General features: G+C 37.6%; 1 protein-coding gene across 3 annotated transcripts in view; it reads left to right on the forward strand.

Moving 5' to 3' along the window:
• The window catches only part of LOC129780298 (6-phosphofructo-2-kinase/fructose-2,6-bisphosphatase 1-like), a 270,999-nt gene that overhangs the window by 235,547 nt on the left and 14,447 nt on the right, over positions 1-21,005 (forward strand). Inside the window, exons 1-7 of one of the 3 annotated variants that reach the window (XM_055788379.1) lie at positions 3,875-4,034; positions 4,447-4,602; positions 15,298-15,377; positions 15,437-15,820; positions 15,885-16,025; positions 16,088-16,415; positions 16,482-16,609. In XM_055788379.1, coding sequence (XP_055644354.1) covers positions 3,962-4,034; positions 4,447-4,602; positions 15,298-15,377; positions 15,437-15,820; positions 15,885-16,025; positions 16,088-16,415; positions 16,482-16,609 — 1,290 coding nt within the window. In that variant the 5' untranslated portion in view covers positions 3,875-3,961. Of the gene's footprint in view, positions 1-3,874; positions 4,035-4,190; positions 4,225-4,446; positions 4,603-15,297; positions 15,378-15,436; positions 15,821-15,884; positions 16,026-16,087; positions 16,416-16,481; positions 16,610-21,005 lie in introns of those variants that run through there. The other 2 variants (XM_055788380.1, XM_055788378.1) reach the window with 2 other exon arrangements.

Here is a 21,005-nt window from a genome sequence, read left to right on the forward strand (position 1 = left end):
GTAAATTATTCTACATGTTATAATATAGGGAAGACGGAAATACAAAAAATAATTCCAACGTCAGCAATGAGGTCGTGTTTTGGATACATTACTTTTTCTTTTTTTATACACTACGTAGAACGTAAACCACACATTTTCGCCAACCTTGTGCAAATCTTTCACATTTTGACGTAGGACTACGTCTTTCATTTCTATACCGGGGTGTAAAATCAAAGTTTCGAAAACGAAAGCGTTACGCCGGAGACCGAGATTTTGAGCGTTAATAGCTCCTAAACAACTGAACGAAATGGTATGATAAACACTTCATTCGAAAGATAAAATGTCTACGCGTTCTATACTTGTTACTTTTTGATCCAAAAACTTGTTTCAATAGTCTTAAAATTGCCTTCAAAACAGGCTATTGAAATCACCAATCGGTATATAAGCGAGCGCCGCTCGGAAATCCACTCAGTTCTAATTGACCAGCGATTGGAGCATGTTATCGCTGTTGTGGTGAAGCTCTTCGTTTATCATGATAGCGCGGATGAACGGTGTCACCAAGAGCCTGTTTGTGCACCCTAGGCCAGAAGGGAATCCATCAGGAGGAGAGTGATGCCACAAACGGCTCCCCGGGAAGACATCGCTACACACACATACACGCGCGGAATTCTTTCCGTTTGGATGCCATTCAGCATCGAGAAAGTTCCGGAAAGATCTAATCATTTCTGGAAAATAATCTGCCAGTTCCTCTGGGAATTTAAAAATACATTCATGTGAAAGAGTTTATTTGAATGTTTTCTATCCATGTAACACTGTGACCAAATACATTTGGTTTTGTGATTTTTCAATCAATCGCAATTAACAGGATAGCTTCTGAAGATTATTCTTCCCCATCAGTAGGATATTTCCGTATCCAATATTGTATGCGCCCGCAATCGATTATTGCTCAGTCGCCGAAAGTCCCGAGCTCAGAGAGTTCATTCCCCTCTAGTTTGCCTTCCAAATTGCCATCGTAAACCACACCTTCTCTCGATTCAATCACACACAAAAAGCATACTTAAGCGATATTCTGGTGGTGAGACACATTCATTTTTCGTGAGGATATCGACAAGACAACATCGTTGCCTAACGTGCTGGAGGAGGTGGACGGCGAAGGATCGACACATACACGAGCAGAATTCTTTCCGTTTGGATGCCATTCAGCATCGAGAGAGTTCCAGAAAGATCTAATCATTGCTGGAAAATAACTTGCCAGTTCCTCTGGGAATTTTAAAATACATTCATGTGAAAGAGTTTATTTTAATGTTTTCTATCCATGTAACACTGTGACCAAATACATTTGGTTTTGTGATTTTTCAATCAATCGCAATTAACAGGATAGCTTCTGAAGATTATTCTTCCTCATCAATAGGATATTTCCGTATCCAATATTGTATGCGCCCGCAATCGATTATTGCTCAGTCGCCGAAAGTTCCGAGCTCAGAGAGTTCATTCCCCTCTAGTTTGCCTTCCAAATTGCCATCGTAAACCACACCTTTTCTCCATTCAATCACACACAAAAAGCATACTTAAGCGATATTCTGGTGGTGAGACACATTCATTTTTCGTGAGGACATCGACAAGACAACATCGTTGCCTAACGTGCTGGAGGAGGTGGACGGCGAAGGATCGACACATACACGCGCAGAATTCTTTCCGTTTGGATGCCATTCAGCATCGAGAAAGTTCCAGAAAGATCTAATCATTGCCAGTTCCTCTGGGAATTTTAAAATACATTCATGTGAAAGAGTTTATTTGAATGTTTTCTATCCATGTAACACTGTGACCAAATATGTTTCAATCAAGTGCTATTAACAGATGGTTATCGAGTTAGCATTAACAACTGGTGGGCTTCCAGTATTGAGGAAAATGTGAAAATATTAATCGTTACCGAAAATAATCTGCCAGTTCCCCTTGGAATTGAAAATTACATTCAAGCGAAAGAGTTTATTTTAATGTTTTCTATCCATAAAATATCCATATAATACATTTGGGTTTGTGATTTGACAATCAAGTACAGTTAGCAGGTTAGCTTCTGAAGATTATTCTTCAGAACAAGGTTTTTCATATTCTATATTGCCTATATTGGATGCATAAAACCTTGTACCTCCAACGTAACGCTCTCGTTTTCGAAGTCCCCCAAATATTCATTTATTCATTCATTCAGAATGGATTTAGATTCAACTTCAAACAAATGATCTCTAAATCAACGATAGTCCTACGTCACCCTTGCGGTTATACCATAGATATAACCCACTTCCTGTTTTTTTCCACTGGTACTCCTGATCTGGAATATCGCATATTGGGTAGGCATACCATCTGGTCGGAGTTAAAAATCAGGACACCTGCACAGCTACGATTTTGACCAACCCATTATCAATCTTTTGAGATATACGTTACACATAATTCAGCATAAATTTGGAAGTGAATTCCAATTGAATATTCTTGCAATGTTTCGGTGTTTGAATATGCTTCCCCAGATCAGATTCACCTATAATGGTTCATTGTGGTAGTATGCAGCACTTAGTCTCATAATAATTACGTCTTTCTGAGAGAAAAGGGTACCTAGGCGGACATTTAAAAATCAACTTGAAATATTGAGACAAAACACAAAACAACTCGTTGGAACGAAAACTCTGAATGAAAACAGTTGAAAGATGTCGTGAATGATGAGACTGTCACTATCTATACACCAGCAAAATCATAGTTACCAACAAAAAGTTACGGGAGGATTGTGTCCGAGAAACGCATATGACGCAGGATTACGTTGAGCTATTATTACACATTGATTCTGTATATGTTTGAAGAATTCCATTATTAAACTCTTTATTGTTGGGTATTGTTTTTTCACTCTTAAAACACTTACTTAATTTTGTTTAATTGTTCGATTGTTAGTGTCATAAAGTATATATTTTTGTTCATTGTATTAAATTCTTAGAGAGTGCCCCAATCGATTGATGCAAATGTCTCGTAAAATCACCAAAATCACCAAAATCACCAGCGCTTGAAATTGGAGAATTTTTGCGATGTGGCAGAAGACGTAATACTCCGTCAAAGAGTTATTACACAAAAACAAAATACAAATATAAACGAGTTGTAATTTGTCAACAAAATTCAATTCCTTCTTAAAATCAGGACAAATGCTAAAATATGAAAAATAAATCAAGACGCTGCAAAAGTCAGTCAAATCAGGACAGATGGTATCCCTAATCCATGCTAATGGGTAATCCTGGTAATCCTAAAAATCCACTTTATGTTAATCTTCATCGTCATAAAAAATAACAATACTTTCCCATCCCACATCCTATAGCACATCAAACGACGCACATGTTTTTCCAACATATAATTATGTAACTAGAATCGATAAGAGATTAAATAAATGGTACATTTGAATGCTCGAGTTGACCGCAGCATCGTAATACAATGACGTGCTCAGTCACACCCACACAAATACCACCAAACGGTCGTGTCCAGAACCAATCGACGCCAGACTGAGTGAGTACACGAAAACGCTTCCAAAGTCTATGCGTACCGCAGCACGTTTCATTCCGAAGCGTACCGCCACAGGATGGTATGTGTATGTCCACGCAAAAATAAACCTCTTCAATGCGAGCATTCCCAAAGTGTTTTCTTTTTGACGTCGGGAAGCAAAACAACGGAGAGAATGTAAACCGGGAAAACCAGATTTGTTTGTTGATCAGCAATCACACACAAGCAGACAACGGGGTCTTCCGGTGGTATTGAATGGTGTGCGGAGGGCACGACCAGCGTACGAAGACTTTCGGAGAAAGAAATCGTTGACTCCGATGACGACGAAACCGAGCCATATCACCAACACACGCCAGACTGCCGTAGTTAATGTAGCAAAAAGGAACAAACCACGAAAAGCTGAAGTGAAAATTTCACTTTTGTTTTCAGTTTGTGCATCGCTCTCGATGAACACATGAACTGCTTAGATACGCACGCCGTCTCTTCCTCCGAGCGCGCTGATGTTGCTGCCAATGGCAATGGTCGAAGTAAATGTGTTGTGTTTTTATTTATTATTGTTGTTGTGGTTTTGTTTTGTGGAGCAAGCCGAATATTTGCATTTGATGGATTTATTTCCACGGTGAACCAAAATAAAATACTGGATTCAGCAAGTGTGCGACAGCTTCTGTTCTTAAAAGCCAGCCTGGAATTCGATTAACATGCTGGAGGTTATTCACAGCAAGTAGAACATCTTGTTCCTTGAAAACTGCGTGTGTTTGAGACAACAATATTGGCGAGAGCTGTTTACATTGTGCACTCGGGGAAAACACATTTGTTTTGATGAGACCGTTTAAAAATACTCCATCTTTTCTTACCGATGCTAAAATAAGATCAATTACATCAACGAAGCGTGTCGACTGAAGGTCTAAAGGAGTGTATTTTCTTTTCGAATTTCAACAGGATCCCGTACTGCTGTGAAGCCGGACTGCGGCGTAAAGCCATGCCCTCTGAGGGCGCCTCTAGTGGTCACTGTCGTTGGTCTACCCTGTCGGGGTAAATCTCTGGCGTCACACAAGGTAGCACGGCATCTCAGCTGGCGGGGTGAAAGCGCTAAAGGTAAGCCTAGTCTAAAAATGAACCACAATAACCATCGATATGTGTGTAAGGTACACCGGGGCAAGTTGGAATTAGTCGGGGTAAGCTAAAACGGAAATCATAACTTTTTACTAGGAATGATGGATTGACGTGATAAAAATATATATAGTAAACATTATCTTTCAACCCACCTTATGACAGCCATTACCAGAATATTGGAATACTTTTACACAATCCGCCCATGTATTTAATTTTCCTTGTTTCGTGAAATCAAAACAAACATTTTTGTGCGCTGATTCAATCGGTGATTTTTTCAAAATATCGTCAGAATTGCCAATAAACTAAAAACAAAAAAGTCACAGGAGGGTTGTATCCGAGACACGACCGCATAGTTGGCGAAGGATTCCGTTAGGCTATCTGTTGATTTTGGATATGTTTGAAGAAATACATCGTTAAACTCTTTGATAATGATTTGGTGGCCCTGGAAAGGGTTGTTTCGTTTGGTTATTGGGTATTGTTTGTTCACTCCACCAGTGTCTACCGAGTGATGATGACAGTAATGATGACAGGAGGATGGTAAACAGTCATTGTATGGTGCGTATCAGATAGAAGATGCCAAATTGGAATGAGATATGATGAAAACCGCCATCTATGACCCTAAACGAGATGCCTCCTGTGTTATGTACGGATGATATAAAGAAAAAAAAACTCACCAATGTAATACAAGATAATTATCAATACCGAAAACAATTATCAATTTTTCTCATCAGTAAAAACATGTAACTTTAATATAGAGAAAACATATTTGAAATGGAAAAGGTGATTTTCTTTTATAATTTTTATTTTCAACCCAATGCGAATTTCAATTGGACTAACAACACCTAATATTATATCTAGAGCATATTGGAAATCACTTTTTCGAATATTTTTTCACATTTCCAATATTCTCGCCGCAATAAATTTCCTTGGATGAAAATGAACACAACAAAACAGACAGCTTAAACTGAGCGACCCGTTCTCGAGCGGGAACATATCTTGGTTTTTATTTATGAAAATTGATATAAATCGTTTCATATATCAAGTCATTTTTTACACAACTGCTATCATGTACAATTTTACACTTACACTGATGCTAAAATTTCACAATACCTGAAAGGCCATTGATATGAAATTTCAGGAAGCAATCAACATTGTTGAAGTTGCAAATTTAAAATTTATTTGCTAGAATTAACCGTATCACTCACCTTACTTGCTAGAGATAGACAAACCGTTCACGAACGGTACGAAAGAACTAGTTCGCCGAAAAGAGTGAACGAACGGTCGTTCTTTTTCAAAGAACGGTAGTCCACTCCACGAACTGATTCCGAAAGAACGGTTTGCAAGTGAACTGTTTGAGAACGAACTTATTGAGAGTGAACTGTTTGTGAACGAACTGGTTGAGAACGAACTGTTTGCGAGTGAACTGTATGGGAAAGAACTGATTAAGAGTGAACTGTTTGGGAGAGAAATGTTTGAGAACGAAGTGTTTGTTGCGGGCAAACTGTTTGCGAACGGACGAGTGCGGCTGAACTGATTTGTGCTGAACGGAATAGATTAATACAGGGTTTTTCATTTCGGGCTTCCGAAAGTATACAGCCCTACGCTGACAACCGTTTGACATAGCTGTCAACCAATGCGTCATATCGTTAGTTGAATGTCTGCCATTTTACAATATGGATCGTTTTAGCATCGCACAACGTGTTAATTTTGTTAAATTATACTATAAAAATGATGAAAACCGGCAAATGTTTTTTCGAGCATTACGGACGGATTTTGGTCGTCATGGACGGCCTACAGAGCACACAATCGCTAATGTAGTGCGTAAATTCGAACAAACTGGATCCGTAGCGGATATTGTGAGACCTGTGCATCATCGTAATGTGCGTTCGGCCGAAAATATTGCTTCTGTTGCTGCCAGTGTGGAGGATGACCCGAATGTTTCGATTCCATGGCGTGCTCAGCAATTGGGCTTGTCAAACACATCATTGTGGCGAATTTTGCATTTAGACTTGCACCTACATCCATATAAAGTCCAACTGGTACAAAAATTAGAGCGTGGTGACCATGGAATGCGTCGGGCATACGTCGATTGGGTGAACGAACAACAGCAGCAAAATGCTGAATTTTTGCATCAAATTTTCTTCAGCGATGAGGCACATTTCGAGCTCGGTGGCTATGTGAACACCCAAAATTTCCGTATATGGGGCTCAGAAAATCCACACGTGATTTTTGAGAGGCCATTGCATCCGCCAAAAGTCACTGTTTGGTGCGCATTATGGTCTGGTGGAGTCATCGGGTCGTATTTCTTTGAAAATGAGGACGGCGAGACGGTAACTGTGAACTGTGAGCGCTATGGCCGCATGTTAACCGATTTTTTTTTGCCACAAATTGAAGATATGGATACGGATGACATGTGGTTTCAGCAGGACGGCGCCACGTGTCACACAACACGACCGAACATGGCCATATTGCGAACGAAATTTGAGGGACGCATAATTTCGCGTTTTGGTGATGCCAATTGGCCGTCCAGATCATGCGATTTGAACCCGCTAGACTTTTTTTTGTGGGGTTATGCGAAAGACCGTGTCTATGCCAACTCTCCGCAAACTCTTGAACATTTGAAAGACAACATTCGTGAAGTTATGACCGAGATACCGCCCCATATGTGCCGAAACGTCATCGAAAATTACCTGTTCCGGATCAAGGTGTGCGAGGAAGCCCTAGGTGGACATTTGAATGATGTTGTATTTCACACATAATGGCATGAACCAAACTTTAATTTGAAATAAAAGTTTCATCGAAATTCGAATTCTAAGTGTGTTTTATTTCAATTTACTTTCGGAATTTAAAGTTGGAAAACCCTGTATTTGCTATTAAGATTGAATTTAAAAAAATGTCGTTCAATCGATGCTGAGGAATGTAAAAGAATTAATAAGCATGGCATGCCAGTGTTGTTTTGTCGAATCATATCAGCAGCATATCAGCAGTGGAAGAATTATTGAATGATTTCTGATTTCGATGATATTTGATTCGATTATAGATATGTTTAGCATAGTTTCATCATTGAAGAAGATACTACTTTGAGCCTGTCAAGCAAATGTTATATAAAATCTTATTACATTCACTTTGGATTCAAAAATTTTCTAATGTAAATATTATAAAAGTGTGAACCAGAGAGTTGTTATGACAGTCCCGTGTTTAGAAACCAGGAAAAGTTTGGCAGAGATCCCAGTATATTTCTTACGGCTTACATAAAGACTGATAAATACCAAAAAATCAAGATAGTTTGCATCTCTGTCTCCACGGACATTCTCTCTGCTTCGAAAACTATCGAGAAATTCTTACTGAAAAACGATACTATCAAAGCTGAGCTGCTGTGGTGCCTGGAAACAGTTAGGGGAGGTACGGGTAAGACGGACAGTGGGTTTAATATGGACAGTTACATTATGAATTTCAAATTTCTGTCAATGAGAACACGTTCTACATGTTATTCTATAATATTTAAACCACCCTATGATAATGAATACTGATCAAAAGTGGAAAAGGGAAACAAAACCCGAAAATCATATATATATCATATCCGCGTGCGGATGTAATTTTTGCGGCTTCGATATTTGTCTGCTCTCAGCCACCACAGCAAGAAATCATACTAAATACTTTATTCAACGATGTAATTGTTTACATTTTTTTCTAACGAATTTTAAAGTCTAGTGAACTTCTTCACGAATGTGTACGGAGTTTCTATCAATAATAGGTAACGGTACTCGGTAAAAACAAAGTGTGGAAAGATAAGAGAATCTCTTTCAAGGGAAATAAATTCCGACCGCAAAGGGTTAAAAGCACTGGTTTTGGTGCTTACGAAGCGATCGCCGTTGATCTATCCTGTGACGAAGGCTGCAATCAATTGTGCTGATCCTCCCGTCATAAATTCTGATAAAAAAACTTGGCTAGGAACGATCCGAGAAGCTTTCGGCAATATTGACTAATTTTGGGCGTATCAGATTTTTCATTGAAACGATATTCCGAGTTAGTTTAAAGGCAAAAGAACTGCAAAGTTGATGGCTTTCAAAAATAAAATAAAAGAAGAAGATGAATGTTGCTATACAGGCAAACCTTTTTTTTTTGTGCGAGGGATAGGGACCGCACGAAAAAATCGCATTAAAAATAGTGCAAAACTTCGCCAGTAGCTTTAAAAAATCGTGTTTGGTACACAATCTGAAAAAAAACTTTTTTTTGCGCGGTAGATAGGGACCGCATAAAAAAAGTTTCCCCAAGAAAACTCAAATCCACGCGTTCACCGTTCGATTTCCTTTTGTCTCCCTGCATTGCGGTTGGACAGTTTGCCTTTTGGGTTGCGCGTGACTATGTTGTGCTTTTAGTTGCATGTCGAAACTTGTTGCTATTAGAAATCATGTCATGCGCAACTTAGAACATTTAGTGGAAGGATGGGACTGATTTGAGGAGTGGATAATTTAGACGCAAATATGCTTTTCTCGCACTGAAATGCATATAAACCATCGAAAAAAAAACTAAATGGACGATAACTTCGTCATATAATTTTCATATACCGCATAAAAAAAATCGCACAAAAACAGGTTTTCCTGTACTAAAAACTAAATGGCAGGCAAAACCACCCTCCAAGGCATTTGGCTGCAAGATCCGGAGATTTCGTCATGGTCGATCGACACTAGCCAGGATGCGCGTACTGTACCGTATTCACATCGAGTGCTCGAACCAGCCATTTCCAGGTTGTATTGCAGCTGATCACTTACTTATACAATCAGTACATGCAGTTCCAACCAATTCCCTTCCTTTTCCATTCTTAAAAAACTATCGATAAGTTCATACTTTAAAACCATACTACAAAGGTTAGATCCTGAGGTGTCTAAAAACAGTTATGTGTCACAAATCACTCTGTACTGCTGAGAAAAAAGAACATGTTTGTATTGAGGAGAATGTTTCATGACGGCCAGAAAGTTGAAAAAGTCCAACTAGGGCGTGATATAAAAAGCTTTATGATGATGTTTGGCATTACCACGTTTTCTAAATATAAGCTCGATGAAACTTTACAAGCTATACATTATCGTTGGTTTCGACGAGTCTTTGAACGAGACTTCAAAGAGGCTGCAGATGAATCTGAATTTCAGATTTTGGGAATGAAGAAGATAAGGAGGTGGTAAATCGTTACATGACGTCAATGGTTTTGGAAAGTTTTCAAGCATCAGATCAACTTACAGCTATCAAAGAAGACCTGGGAAATACATCTTTGCACAAACATGCTCTAGGGTTGATGGAAAGCACCAACGTGAATTGGTCGTTTCAAACTGAATTTAGATAACTTCGGATTGCATATTTTACACGATGCATCCAATAGTGAATTGATTCAAAAAACCCGCTAAAAATTTACGATGGACAAATCTTGCAATTTCGTCTGGGATGCGAAGGAATGTTAAAAGCAATACATACTTTTAAATATTATGAAGCGATGATGTATCATGCGATGAAACCGTTTCCTCTCTTGGCTATTCCGTCATTGATTCCGATTAAAAATTGGCTGGCGATCGATTCGAGAAGCTTTTGACTAAATTGGCAGATTTTGGACGTATCAGTGGAGTTCCTGCAGACTCAGCATTGACACAATATTGCTAGCAACAAAGGAATAAGTTTGCTCACTATGATCCGAAATGTGAACGGCTAGGCCATTTTTGGAAAGAATAAGATTACGGAATTTTTACCAAAGTTTAATGGTCTTCTATTTCTCTTGTGGAAACCTCAACGTTGCGAGGGCTTCTGCATTTGCACCGAATGGTTTTTGTGAAAACATGCGTGAGGAAACGGCTGAAAGATTGCAAGAAAAAATCATTTCCTTAAAATCGTAACAGTTCGTGAAATTGATCCGAATTAAAATGAAAATAACGCTTTGTATTGGTGTCTAATTTTAACTTAACTTTAAGTAGCTAACTTTAAATTCATTTTTAACGCTTCTCACTTCTCAATCGTCGTTTGATTCAATCTGAAATCACTTACAATTATTGGTAGATATCGACAGATATCGACAGACGTCAGAAAGTAATATCAATTGTTATAGCTAATTATATTTTTAAGAACTACAGCTACATCTGGAATTTTTCAGAAAAATTACTGGAAAATCAGGAAATTTTTGGCCTTGCCTGTTATTGGAAAAAATGGATAACCTTCGACCAGCATGCAAAATTCTTTGAATAAACACAATGTACACACGTTAAGTTTTGTTTCTTTTCTAGTTAACCTTTATCATTTTAAAAACATCAACATTGCAGTTCTAACCTTCTATTGCTTCCTCAAAGACTTTCGCCAATAAATGACGGTTACCTCTGACAAATGTTCAAAGTATTAAAAAAAACTATCGATGTTGAGCCACAATCAATGTTACCAGTACATTTGTGGCCCGTACAGCAGTCAGAACAGGAGAAGCTCGTTGCAGCCTTCAACTTAATGCGTGAGCCGCTGAAGAAAGTGAACTTCTGAAGACGGACGAGTGAGCGTGACCAATTGACTAGTGGATTAAAAAACACATCATGGTACCACGCTTAGCCGATCAAGTTCAGCCACACTTAATCAATGACAATTATACAATTTTAGTTGCTTTTTAGAATGGAAGTCGAGAGGAACTGCTGCTATGTACAATGTTACTTTTTTTTGCGATGGTCTATCTTCATCGAAACATCCGAAGGACTTTGCCTTTCACGCGTGTTTTTTGATCAAGTAAATTGAACTGATGGGACCGGATGTGTTGTCATTAGCGGAATAATTTTAATTTCACGCTCAAGCTAAGTTTGCGTTTGTTCTCTCTGACATCATGGATGGTTTGGGTTGGAGCTTTTTACCGTTGTTTTTACCATACTTAAACGATTCTAGTTTTCTTGTGAAGGTAATATAGATGCATCACTTTTTTCCAATATTCGTTAGACGTGAGCTGAAGCATTAAGAAAAATTATTTTTTTATTAAATTAAAATTACCAGAATAAATTTGAACTCAATATCTCAAAAAACCTCTGTTTTATTTTAAAAAAAAAAGTTGGCAAGTCCTCAATGAAAGACCCGTTTTATAATGAAACATTTCATTCATACGTTTTCAATTTATTCTATATCGTTTCTAAAACATTCTGATACAAATTGAAAATGAGCAAAATTCGTTGCACATCAGTGTAATCCACTTTTTATTGGCAATACAATTATATGTGAACGGGACGCGATTGAATACAATTCAAATGAATGTCCCTACGCAGCGCGTTTTTTTGGAAAATAGTGCACAGTTGGCGTCAGATAAGTTTTTTTTCTTTTTTGAATTTTTTTGAATTAATTCTTGGATTATTCAATTTTTAATTCTTCGACTTATTCATTAACTCTTTAATTCTGTTTTTATTATTCAACTCATTTTTTCATTCTTTAATTCTCCATCTTTATTTTTTTTTGAATAATTTCTTTCTACAATTCTGTAATTCTTAAATTTGGTAATTCTTGATTCCTTCTGTTCGCGCGCAACCGTTCTGATCTTTCGGATACTTTACAGAAAAAAAACAGATTTAAATTTGAAACACAGAACATAACACAGATATATTTTATCGACGAACTTTTTCTGAGTCTCTTCTGTTCTATTGCTGCACACAATCAGCTGTTCTGTCTGCTCTCTAGCGAAAAAACGATGCAAAGCAATCACCGATAAAACTCTCCGGAGAGACTTGATCCCTGTGTTGGCTATTACAGTGTCTGGTGCGGATCTCGTTTACTTGGGATGTTCATAAATCTATTTCGGTGCAAACACCTTCATTTCTTGAATTTTATAATTCCTTCTCGCCGCCACAATTGAAGTTCGATTATGATTACACACGATAATTATTAAATTTACAAGAGCTCTCGGCTACCTTCTAAGGTTTCTTGTTATAATTATCGCGTGTACTCCGTATCGAAATACAATCACGATGGCGGAGTTACATCGTGATTTATTTCGATACGGAGTACACGCGATAATTATAACATATCGCCGTTCGGAATGGGTTTAGGAAGAGTTCTCTTGGTTCATTTCTCAGGATTCCCAAAAATAACACCGCCGTCGCGATAGAAGTTCTATAATGCGCACCCGTGATGAATAATTCAATATAAAGCCGGTTTGATTGGTTTTAGGGGAGTTCTCTCGGTTACCTTCTCAAGTAAGATAAACTTACCTCAGTGAATCCTGATTCCAACCCTCCCCCACTATTCCATGATAATCGCAAAGGAACCACGCTCTAAAGACGACCGATTCAGATGATCGACATATCAAATTGAAGCCAATCATATGCTCTTTTTTGAAAAAATACTACACCCGCAGAAAATTCGAATTCTGCTCTCGTTATTATTGATTTTGATTGATGTTATTGATATTATTGATTATTGATTGTTGTTTTTTATTTTTATTGTTGATTGTTGTTTTATTGTCTCGGGACCAAGGGCGCTATATTTTTTAATATTTTTCTGAAAAGCTGAGGATTTTTCACATAACATATGTCGAAACCGGAGAGGCGTCTTTTTTCGTTTTTGAGTTATATATGTATATATTAGGGTGCCAATGATAATGGTCATCTCGAATTTCAAAAATTTACCCCATAAAAATGTTCATCGCCTCGAAAAAACACCCTATGCAAAATATCAGCTCAATCGGACTTAAGGGAGAGTGGCGCAAAGCGGTCAAAGTTTGAGTTTTTTTAAAAACGAATAATCAGCCAAGGAAGAAGTAAAGGAAATTGGGGTTTTCGAAAAAAAATTGATGCCAAATGTCTTAAAATTGCATGGAACGTCGAGATCTAATGTCATCTCGAATTTTTTTTATCAAAAATCGGCACTCTGGTACTCTTTCTTTCGGAATACAGAACGAAAAGCATGGTTTAGGGTGCCAATAAAAATAGTTATCTCGATTTTTCATTCGGAACTTGCTACGAAATGTTGATTTGCACGATAATATACCCTATGCAAAATGTTAGCTCATTCGGACTTCATTTACTGGTATCGCAGACGTTAAAATTTAGTTTATTTTTTTTTTCAAAAATCCCAGAAAATCGAGGTTTTCAAAAAATAATTTTGATGCTAAATGTCTCAAAATTGGATTACTCGTCGAGATTTACAGTTATTATTAGGGTCCGATTCAGATGATCGACATATCAAATTAAAGCCAATCACCTGGTCTTTAAAAAATAATATACCTGCAGAAAATTCGAATTCTGTTCTCTATTTTTCTATTTAAATTTCATATTTTTTTTTATTTTATATTTTTTCTGGAAAGCTGAGGATTTTTCACATAACATATGTCGAAACCAGAGAAGCGCTTTTTTCGTTTTTGAGTTATGATTTTTAAAAGTCAACCGATGATTCGAAAAATCATTTTTTTCCTCTTTTTTCCAACACGAAAATTCATAACTTTTGATCTACTGGACCGATTCAGATCATCGACATATAAAATTAAAGCCAATTAGATAGTCTTTTTAGAAAAATATTGGACTTACGAAAAAAAATGGATTTTGATTTCGTAATTATTTATTGTATTAGTTTTTTATAGTTTACATGGTTTCGGGACCAAGGATGCAATTTTTTTTATATTTTTTCTTGAAAGCTGTTTTTTTACATAACATATCCAAAAGTCAGAGATGTGTTATTTTTCGTTTTGAAGTTATGATTTTCCAAAGTTAACATGTTTTCAGTCTTCTTTCAATATTTCTATGCGACTAGAATTCAATTAATTGGCAAATGTGTCATTTTTCCAAAAAAGGCTACCTAGTAGGCTTTAATTTGATATATCGATCATCTGAATCGTTCCAGTAGTTCAAAAGTAATAAATTTTTGAACAAAGTCACTTTTGTAAAAACGTGAAAAATGATTTTTTGGATCATCGGTTAACTTTGAAAAATCATAACTCAAAACCGAAAAAAACGCCTCTCTGGTTTCGACATATGTTATGTGAAAAATCCTCAGCTTTCCAGAGAAAAACATAAAAAGATATAGCGCCCTTGGTCCCGAGACTATGAAAAAAAAAATTAAAAACGAATACAATCAATAATAATGAGAACAGAATTCGAATCTTCTGCAGAGGTAGTATTTTTTTCAAAAACGACCAGGTGATTGGCTTTAATTTTGTCGAAAATAATGTCGATCATCTGAATCGGTCTATTGGATCAAAAATTATGAATTTTTGAAAAAAGGCATTTTTGGGAAAAAGAGGAAAAAGTTGATTTTTCGGACAACCCTAAAATAGAAAAGGTCACTGAAAAAATAAAAAATACGAGTCTAATGTTTTGCGATAATGAATAAAACTACTAAACTTTTCACGAAAATCTGAGAACCACTATATCGGTGGAATGGAATGGCTGTATAACTTTATGACACTGGGAAATACATGAAAATTACGATACATTTGTTCATATTTCATCTAAAAGGCCAACAAAAACAAATACATTTACTCGCGCCACACTAACGAGGGTTGCACTGTATAACTTATCTTGTTGATCAACGACTCCATGTATTCGAAAATAGATGAGACTTATATCAATTGCATCGAAACAAACGATAAGAATTGCAATGACAGTGATCGAATGATTAATAATTGTTGTTTACGCATGGTAAGATTGTTTACTCATCTCAGACTTCCCTTTTATTGATATATTTTAGTCTACAATGTGGAAGAAAATGCCACTGCCGACACCCTGCAAGAGATATCGCTATTCTTCCAAGAGGGGAACAATGTTGCGGTAAGTCCAATTCTTCAGTATTATTAACTATCGAATGACCATAAAAATGAATCTTTCAGATCATCGACGGCATGCACCTGACCCGTCAGTCGCGCCAGTTTCTGGCCGCGTTCTGCTGCGAAAAGGTCTTCCATCATCTCTTGATCGAGTTCAGCTGCAACGAGAAGTGTCTCCAGGAAAATATCGACGATACGGTACGGTTCTACCATAAGCTAGATCAGAACATCGATTGGGAGCGACGGATCAAAGAAAGCAATGAGCTGTTTACACCTCGGTTCGAGAGTTGCTGTCCCCTCGAGGGACCTCTGATTACGGTGAACAACTCGGAGGATGCCATGTGTCATTCGGTAACGGCACGTGGCGTCCGGGGAGCAATCCAAACGGAGATTCTCGGGGTACTAGCAAGTCCAGTGATACGACAGCAGACATTTTATTTCAGCCGAGTTAGTGTTATCTGTGACAACAGCGCTAATTAGAACTGAAGACTAATGAATCCTTTATCCACAGCACGGCGAATCCGAGTACAATGTCCTGGGACGGATTGGTGGCGACTCCGACCTATCGCCTCGGGGTATGAAGTATGCCGAGCGATTGGCACGACAGCTTGGAGGTCCCGGTGCGACTCCAGACGGTCCGAAACCAAAGCTCGTGAGTAGCGATGTTTACCAAGTTTTTGTTTCCATACGACAATCTCCATGTTTCATATCCAGATATGGACCTCCGAGTTGTGTCGAACAATTCGAACGGTTCAAAACATACCCGGTCCGCGGGCTGCCATCAAAGATTTGAACGAGATCGATGCCGGCATTTGCGAGGGGCTGACGTACGAGGAAATCCAGGAGCGTTTCCCGCAGGAGTTTGCCTGGCGCGATCAGGACAAATTCAAGTATCGCTATCCCCATGGAGAGTCCTATCTGGATCTGCTGCAGCGTGTTGACAGTGTGGTGCAGGCACTGCTGGCCAACACGGATGTGCTGGTGGTGTCCCATCAAGCCGTTCTCCGCTGCATTATGGCGTATTTCACGGGATCGAAACCGGGTAAAACGAGTAGTTTCAGTACGGGCACTATGTACACCCGATTCTATGATATTATTTTCGTTTCAGATGATGTTCCATATATTAATGTTCCATTACACACTCTTCTGATCGTGCGTTCCTATGGATACGATTTCGAAGTTGAAACTGTTCCTCTGAAGGTGGAGTGTGTTGACACCTATCGTATACAACCTAAGGTAAGTTAGTTCAAAGTGTAGTTTGCAACATCCATCGTGTACACCTAAAATCGCATAAAATTCAAAAAATCCATTTTTATTTATCACGACAGATCAAGTCATAATTAGGTATAACAACCATCGGTTTTATGATATGCACTATCGTAAAATTGAGCTAATCGACATCATATATGCATATCAGGCAGATGCAGTTCGAGAATCACATAAACGCATAACTTGAATCAACTGCGAATGAATCAAAATCGTGTTATCATGCTTTGGGATATCATTCAAGTAGTATTGACGGTTTTGTAGTATTGACGAACCTGGTAGTATACTTCAAAGCGCCTTGATTTATTTGGCTTTGCAAGGTTGCCTAGTTGGTTTACAAATAGTATCCACTTTTTTGATTGGGATGACTTCCTTTTCCTCAAGACATAGTTAAATAAGCGAAATCGCTCTGGGTCCTGGGATTGAACCCATTCAGGCATCGAATTGTATACTACTCATGCAAGTGCAGCGTTGTTGATTGTCTTCCAGAGTGTAATTTGATTTTGTCAATTGATAAATTTAACCTGATCAATTTACAATCGCATCTCGCCGAGGACATTAATGGTTATATTTCCAGAATCTAAATTGTACTTGTTTCAGCTTGAAAACCTATTTATTGCTTCAACACAAATGGCAGAATTCTGGGCCTTGAATATCTGGACCGATTTCCCAGAAAATTAGAATCTGTTTGCACCTCCTCCATTATTAGCTGCTGATTACGCATAAGTCGTTTACTGCTTCACGAGAACAACGCCCCAACATCAGCATAAGTCGTTTACTGCTTCACGAGAACAACGCCCCAACATCAGCACAGGATTTTTTTTTAATTTTCGTGTGTAATGTTTCGACCTTATTGAAAGATTTGGACGGTTTGTTTCCACGAATGACTGATATGGTACAAATAGCCCTTCCGATAGTCTGTTTCAATCTTGGGACCATATAAATATCAAGAAACATGACCTTTCAGTATGGCTGTCGATGTATAATCGACTGTCTTGATTTTTTTTTGTTGATCCGATGCTATAATATAATAAACAAATAGTTATTTTTATTTGTGTTTCTCTTTGTGAATCATGAATATTTATAAAAATGATTATGAACCAAATGTTTCTGTTTCTGCATTTAAGAGGCTTTTGTATTAAAGAGGCTTTAAACTTTTCAGTTCATTCGCCTCTAGAAAGAACTCAATATGCAGTGCACAATGGTCCAGGAAGATCTTCTGATTGTAAATTTGCATCTACACCCAAAGTTAATGTTTAGCACATGTTCTGGCATCCCGATTCATTACATTAAATAAGCTGAAAGATAACATAAAATGTTCTACTCCCCAATACATTATATCATTTGTATAATATATGCGCGAGCCAATATGAGGGAGCGAAACAGGAGACACATTTAAATGAAAGCATATGAAAGCTTTTCGTATAGTTTGCCAAATACACGGCCAGGACAGAGAAAGATATGTTCTCGTTCATGTTCTTCTTTATCGTCTTAGAAAACACCTTCCAACTACATTTTATGATGAGGTGTAATATTATCACGCTCCTTTATAATAGCGCTGGCAGCTATATGGATAGCGTGATCGTGTAAAGTAACTTTGCATTCCAGCCGGCCTGGGTTCGATTCTCATTGACGTCGTATGGACATTTTTTTGTACAATCCCAAATGAAAAGAGAAAAGAAAACAGAAAGAGATGTCTGCTCGCATACATACAAACCATTTTTAAGCTTTTAAAATAGCTCATTATTTGCGCATTTGACTCTCATGCACAGGAAATGGCATCTTTTCTGCCAAAGATGACATGTTTTCTGCCAATGCTAGTTTGGGTGTAGAGCTCGAAAGTTATTCTCTAGACAAAAATGGTCTTCGACAAAGTTATTACACATTATAAATCGCTTATTTTTATGTTGTCAAAAATAGGGTGACCAAAATTTTCGATGAACTGAAAAATATAACTTTCTCCATTCATACAAGACGGTAAACATAGTTCGACAATGTTATAGCCCCAGTTATTTGAATCAACTTTGTATAACAAAGTTTTTTTTATGCCTTAAAATAACCGATATATCGCTTTTTTTCTAAGTTGCGTTAGGGTCACGATAGAAAAAACGTCATGGTTCATTCGGTTCGGTCACGTTTTTTTTCGCTCTATCTTCTATATTTTAAATTCAACATGCAAACTGTCTTCTTTTAGAACTTTACTAAGAACTTTACTACAAATGATTTTGCGATGCAGAACTTATCAATACCTCAATTCTACTCAAAGTTATAACTTTATATTCTTGGTAGCTATAGTGATAAATATCTCGCGTAATATCGGTTATACAACTTCAAGGCTAGGCTCGTTGTAAAGGTGCTATTTCACACAAAACAATATTTTTTGCTGTGTTTTGTTTGTTCCATTCAGTTGTGAGTTACAGGGTGTTGACATTGGAGGTTAACAAAGAGAAAATTCGGTATATTTTACTCTTTTTCTTTCATAAAGGCGAAACTGCAAGCTAGGCCGCTGAAATTGTGAATGGTGTTTATGGTGCGGATACTGCAACAGTAAAATACGTGCAATTAATTTTTTTTCAATTTTCTTCATATTTTTTAAACTTTAAAAAAAAAATAGTGCAATACACTAAATTAATATTTCTACTGTCAACAAATGGACCGTTTGAAGCTAGCGATTGACCAGAAACGTCCAGAATTTGCCAACAGAAGAGGAGTTGTGTTCCATCAGGACAACGCAAGGCCACACAATTCCCAGAGCTTGCTTTGGATGTTTTAATGCATCCAACATATAGCCCGGACGTGGCACCAACCGACTACCACCTTTTTCTCGCATTGCAAAATTTCCTGAGCGATAAGAAATTGGGATCAGGAGAAGAATGTAAAAATCTATTGCGAGAGTTTTTCGTCAATACGGACCAAGACTTCTATGATAGAGACAATTATGAAGCTACCTTTAAAATGGCAACAAATTTTACAACAAAAAGGTGCATATTGACCCAAATCGGACAATCCGGAGCATATGAGAAATAGTTTTGCATTTCACCCAAAAATAATGGATAACTTTTATTCCAACCTAATATTATTTATCACACGTTCTTTCTATCGAACTCTTCCCTATGGGGGAAAGTTAACTTTGAGAAACCTGCGAAAGTAACCGAAAGAATTTCGTTAAACTTCGAGCGTACTCGTCATCGAACTCCGATCGTGACATCGGAGAGAGGTATTCAGGAAACCTGAGAAAGTAACCAAGGGAATTCCTCCGAAAATCATTAAACTGGCGACATATTTATTTAATCACCGCGATGTCGAAAAGACATTCACCCGAAACGTTACCCGAAAGACATTCACCCGAATTCCACTCCCCCGAATGTAACAATTACCCGAATGTAACCCGAATGCGACACTTACCCGAAAGAAGGATATATTCGAATAATACGCAAATATTATTATTAGGAAGTATTTGTATATTTATTTCTGATCAGTGTGCATAAACACAAACATGTTTAAATCACACGCGTTTCTCTCATCATAAATAAACATGCCGTTTATTATTCAAACACATCATGTACAAAACATACCACCCGTTGTCGCAGTATTCATTGCTCTTCGTTTATTTTCATGCACGGAAATAAATTATTCATCCTAAAACATTCCTTTGGCCTCTCCACGTTTAGGCCACAAAATTGTGATATAAAAAAGTCGGTGATCATCGCCCTTTAACCGTCACCACTGTTGCGTTTTGGTCAGCATTATTTTAAAAGAGATCCACAATTCTTACTAAGAGATCTCTGATGATGTGTATTATTCTTTAGAGTAAAAGTGGTGTGCAAACTGCCAAACAATGCCAAATAAAACTAAATATAATACAAATGACAGATTAAATGTCCCAGCTGTTGTGAAACAGATTGGTAGCCACAGTTTTGAAGTCCTGAGACTTCGAGGATGCTCTGCAATCTCATCGATACACTGGAAAGTTGAAATATCGCTGCAGATCCCACTGGCTATGTCTAACTACTTTGAATGCAAACTGATGAATTCACAGTAATGATTGTTCAGCAGTTGATGCATGTCATCGGCTGAAAGCAATAGTACTAAACAAATTGTGCTCAGCCTGGCTAAACTTATTTCTATTTTGTTACCATATTCAACGGACGCACAGCATTTTTTTCCTCACAATATGCACGAAGGAAGCATAGAACAACGCTTGAACTGACGGGCAGAAGCACGGCAGAAGAGAAATATTAAATAGGGCGTACCGCGTCGGTTTTGATACTGCTGGGTTTAGAATGTATGATTGAACGGCAAGTAAGCATTGTTGATTTCATGAGTTGTTAAAAATATTAGGTTACCGGTAAGTTTCATCGGTTTT

The sequence above is a fragment of the Toxorhynchites rutilus genome, chromosome 3 (genome assembly GCF_029784135.1).
Source record: "Toxorhynchites rutilus septentrionalis strain SRP chromosome 3, ASM2978413v1, whole genome shotgun sequence".
NCBI classification, from domain to species: domain Eukaryota; kingdom Metazoa; phylum Arthropoda; class Insecta; order Diptera; family Culicidae; genus Toxorhynchites; species Toxorhynchites rutilus.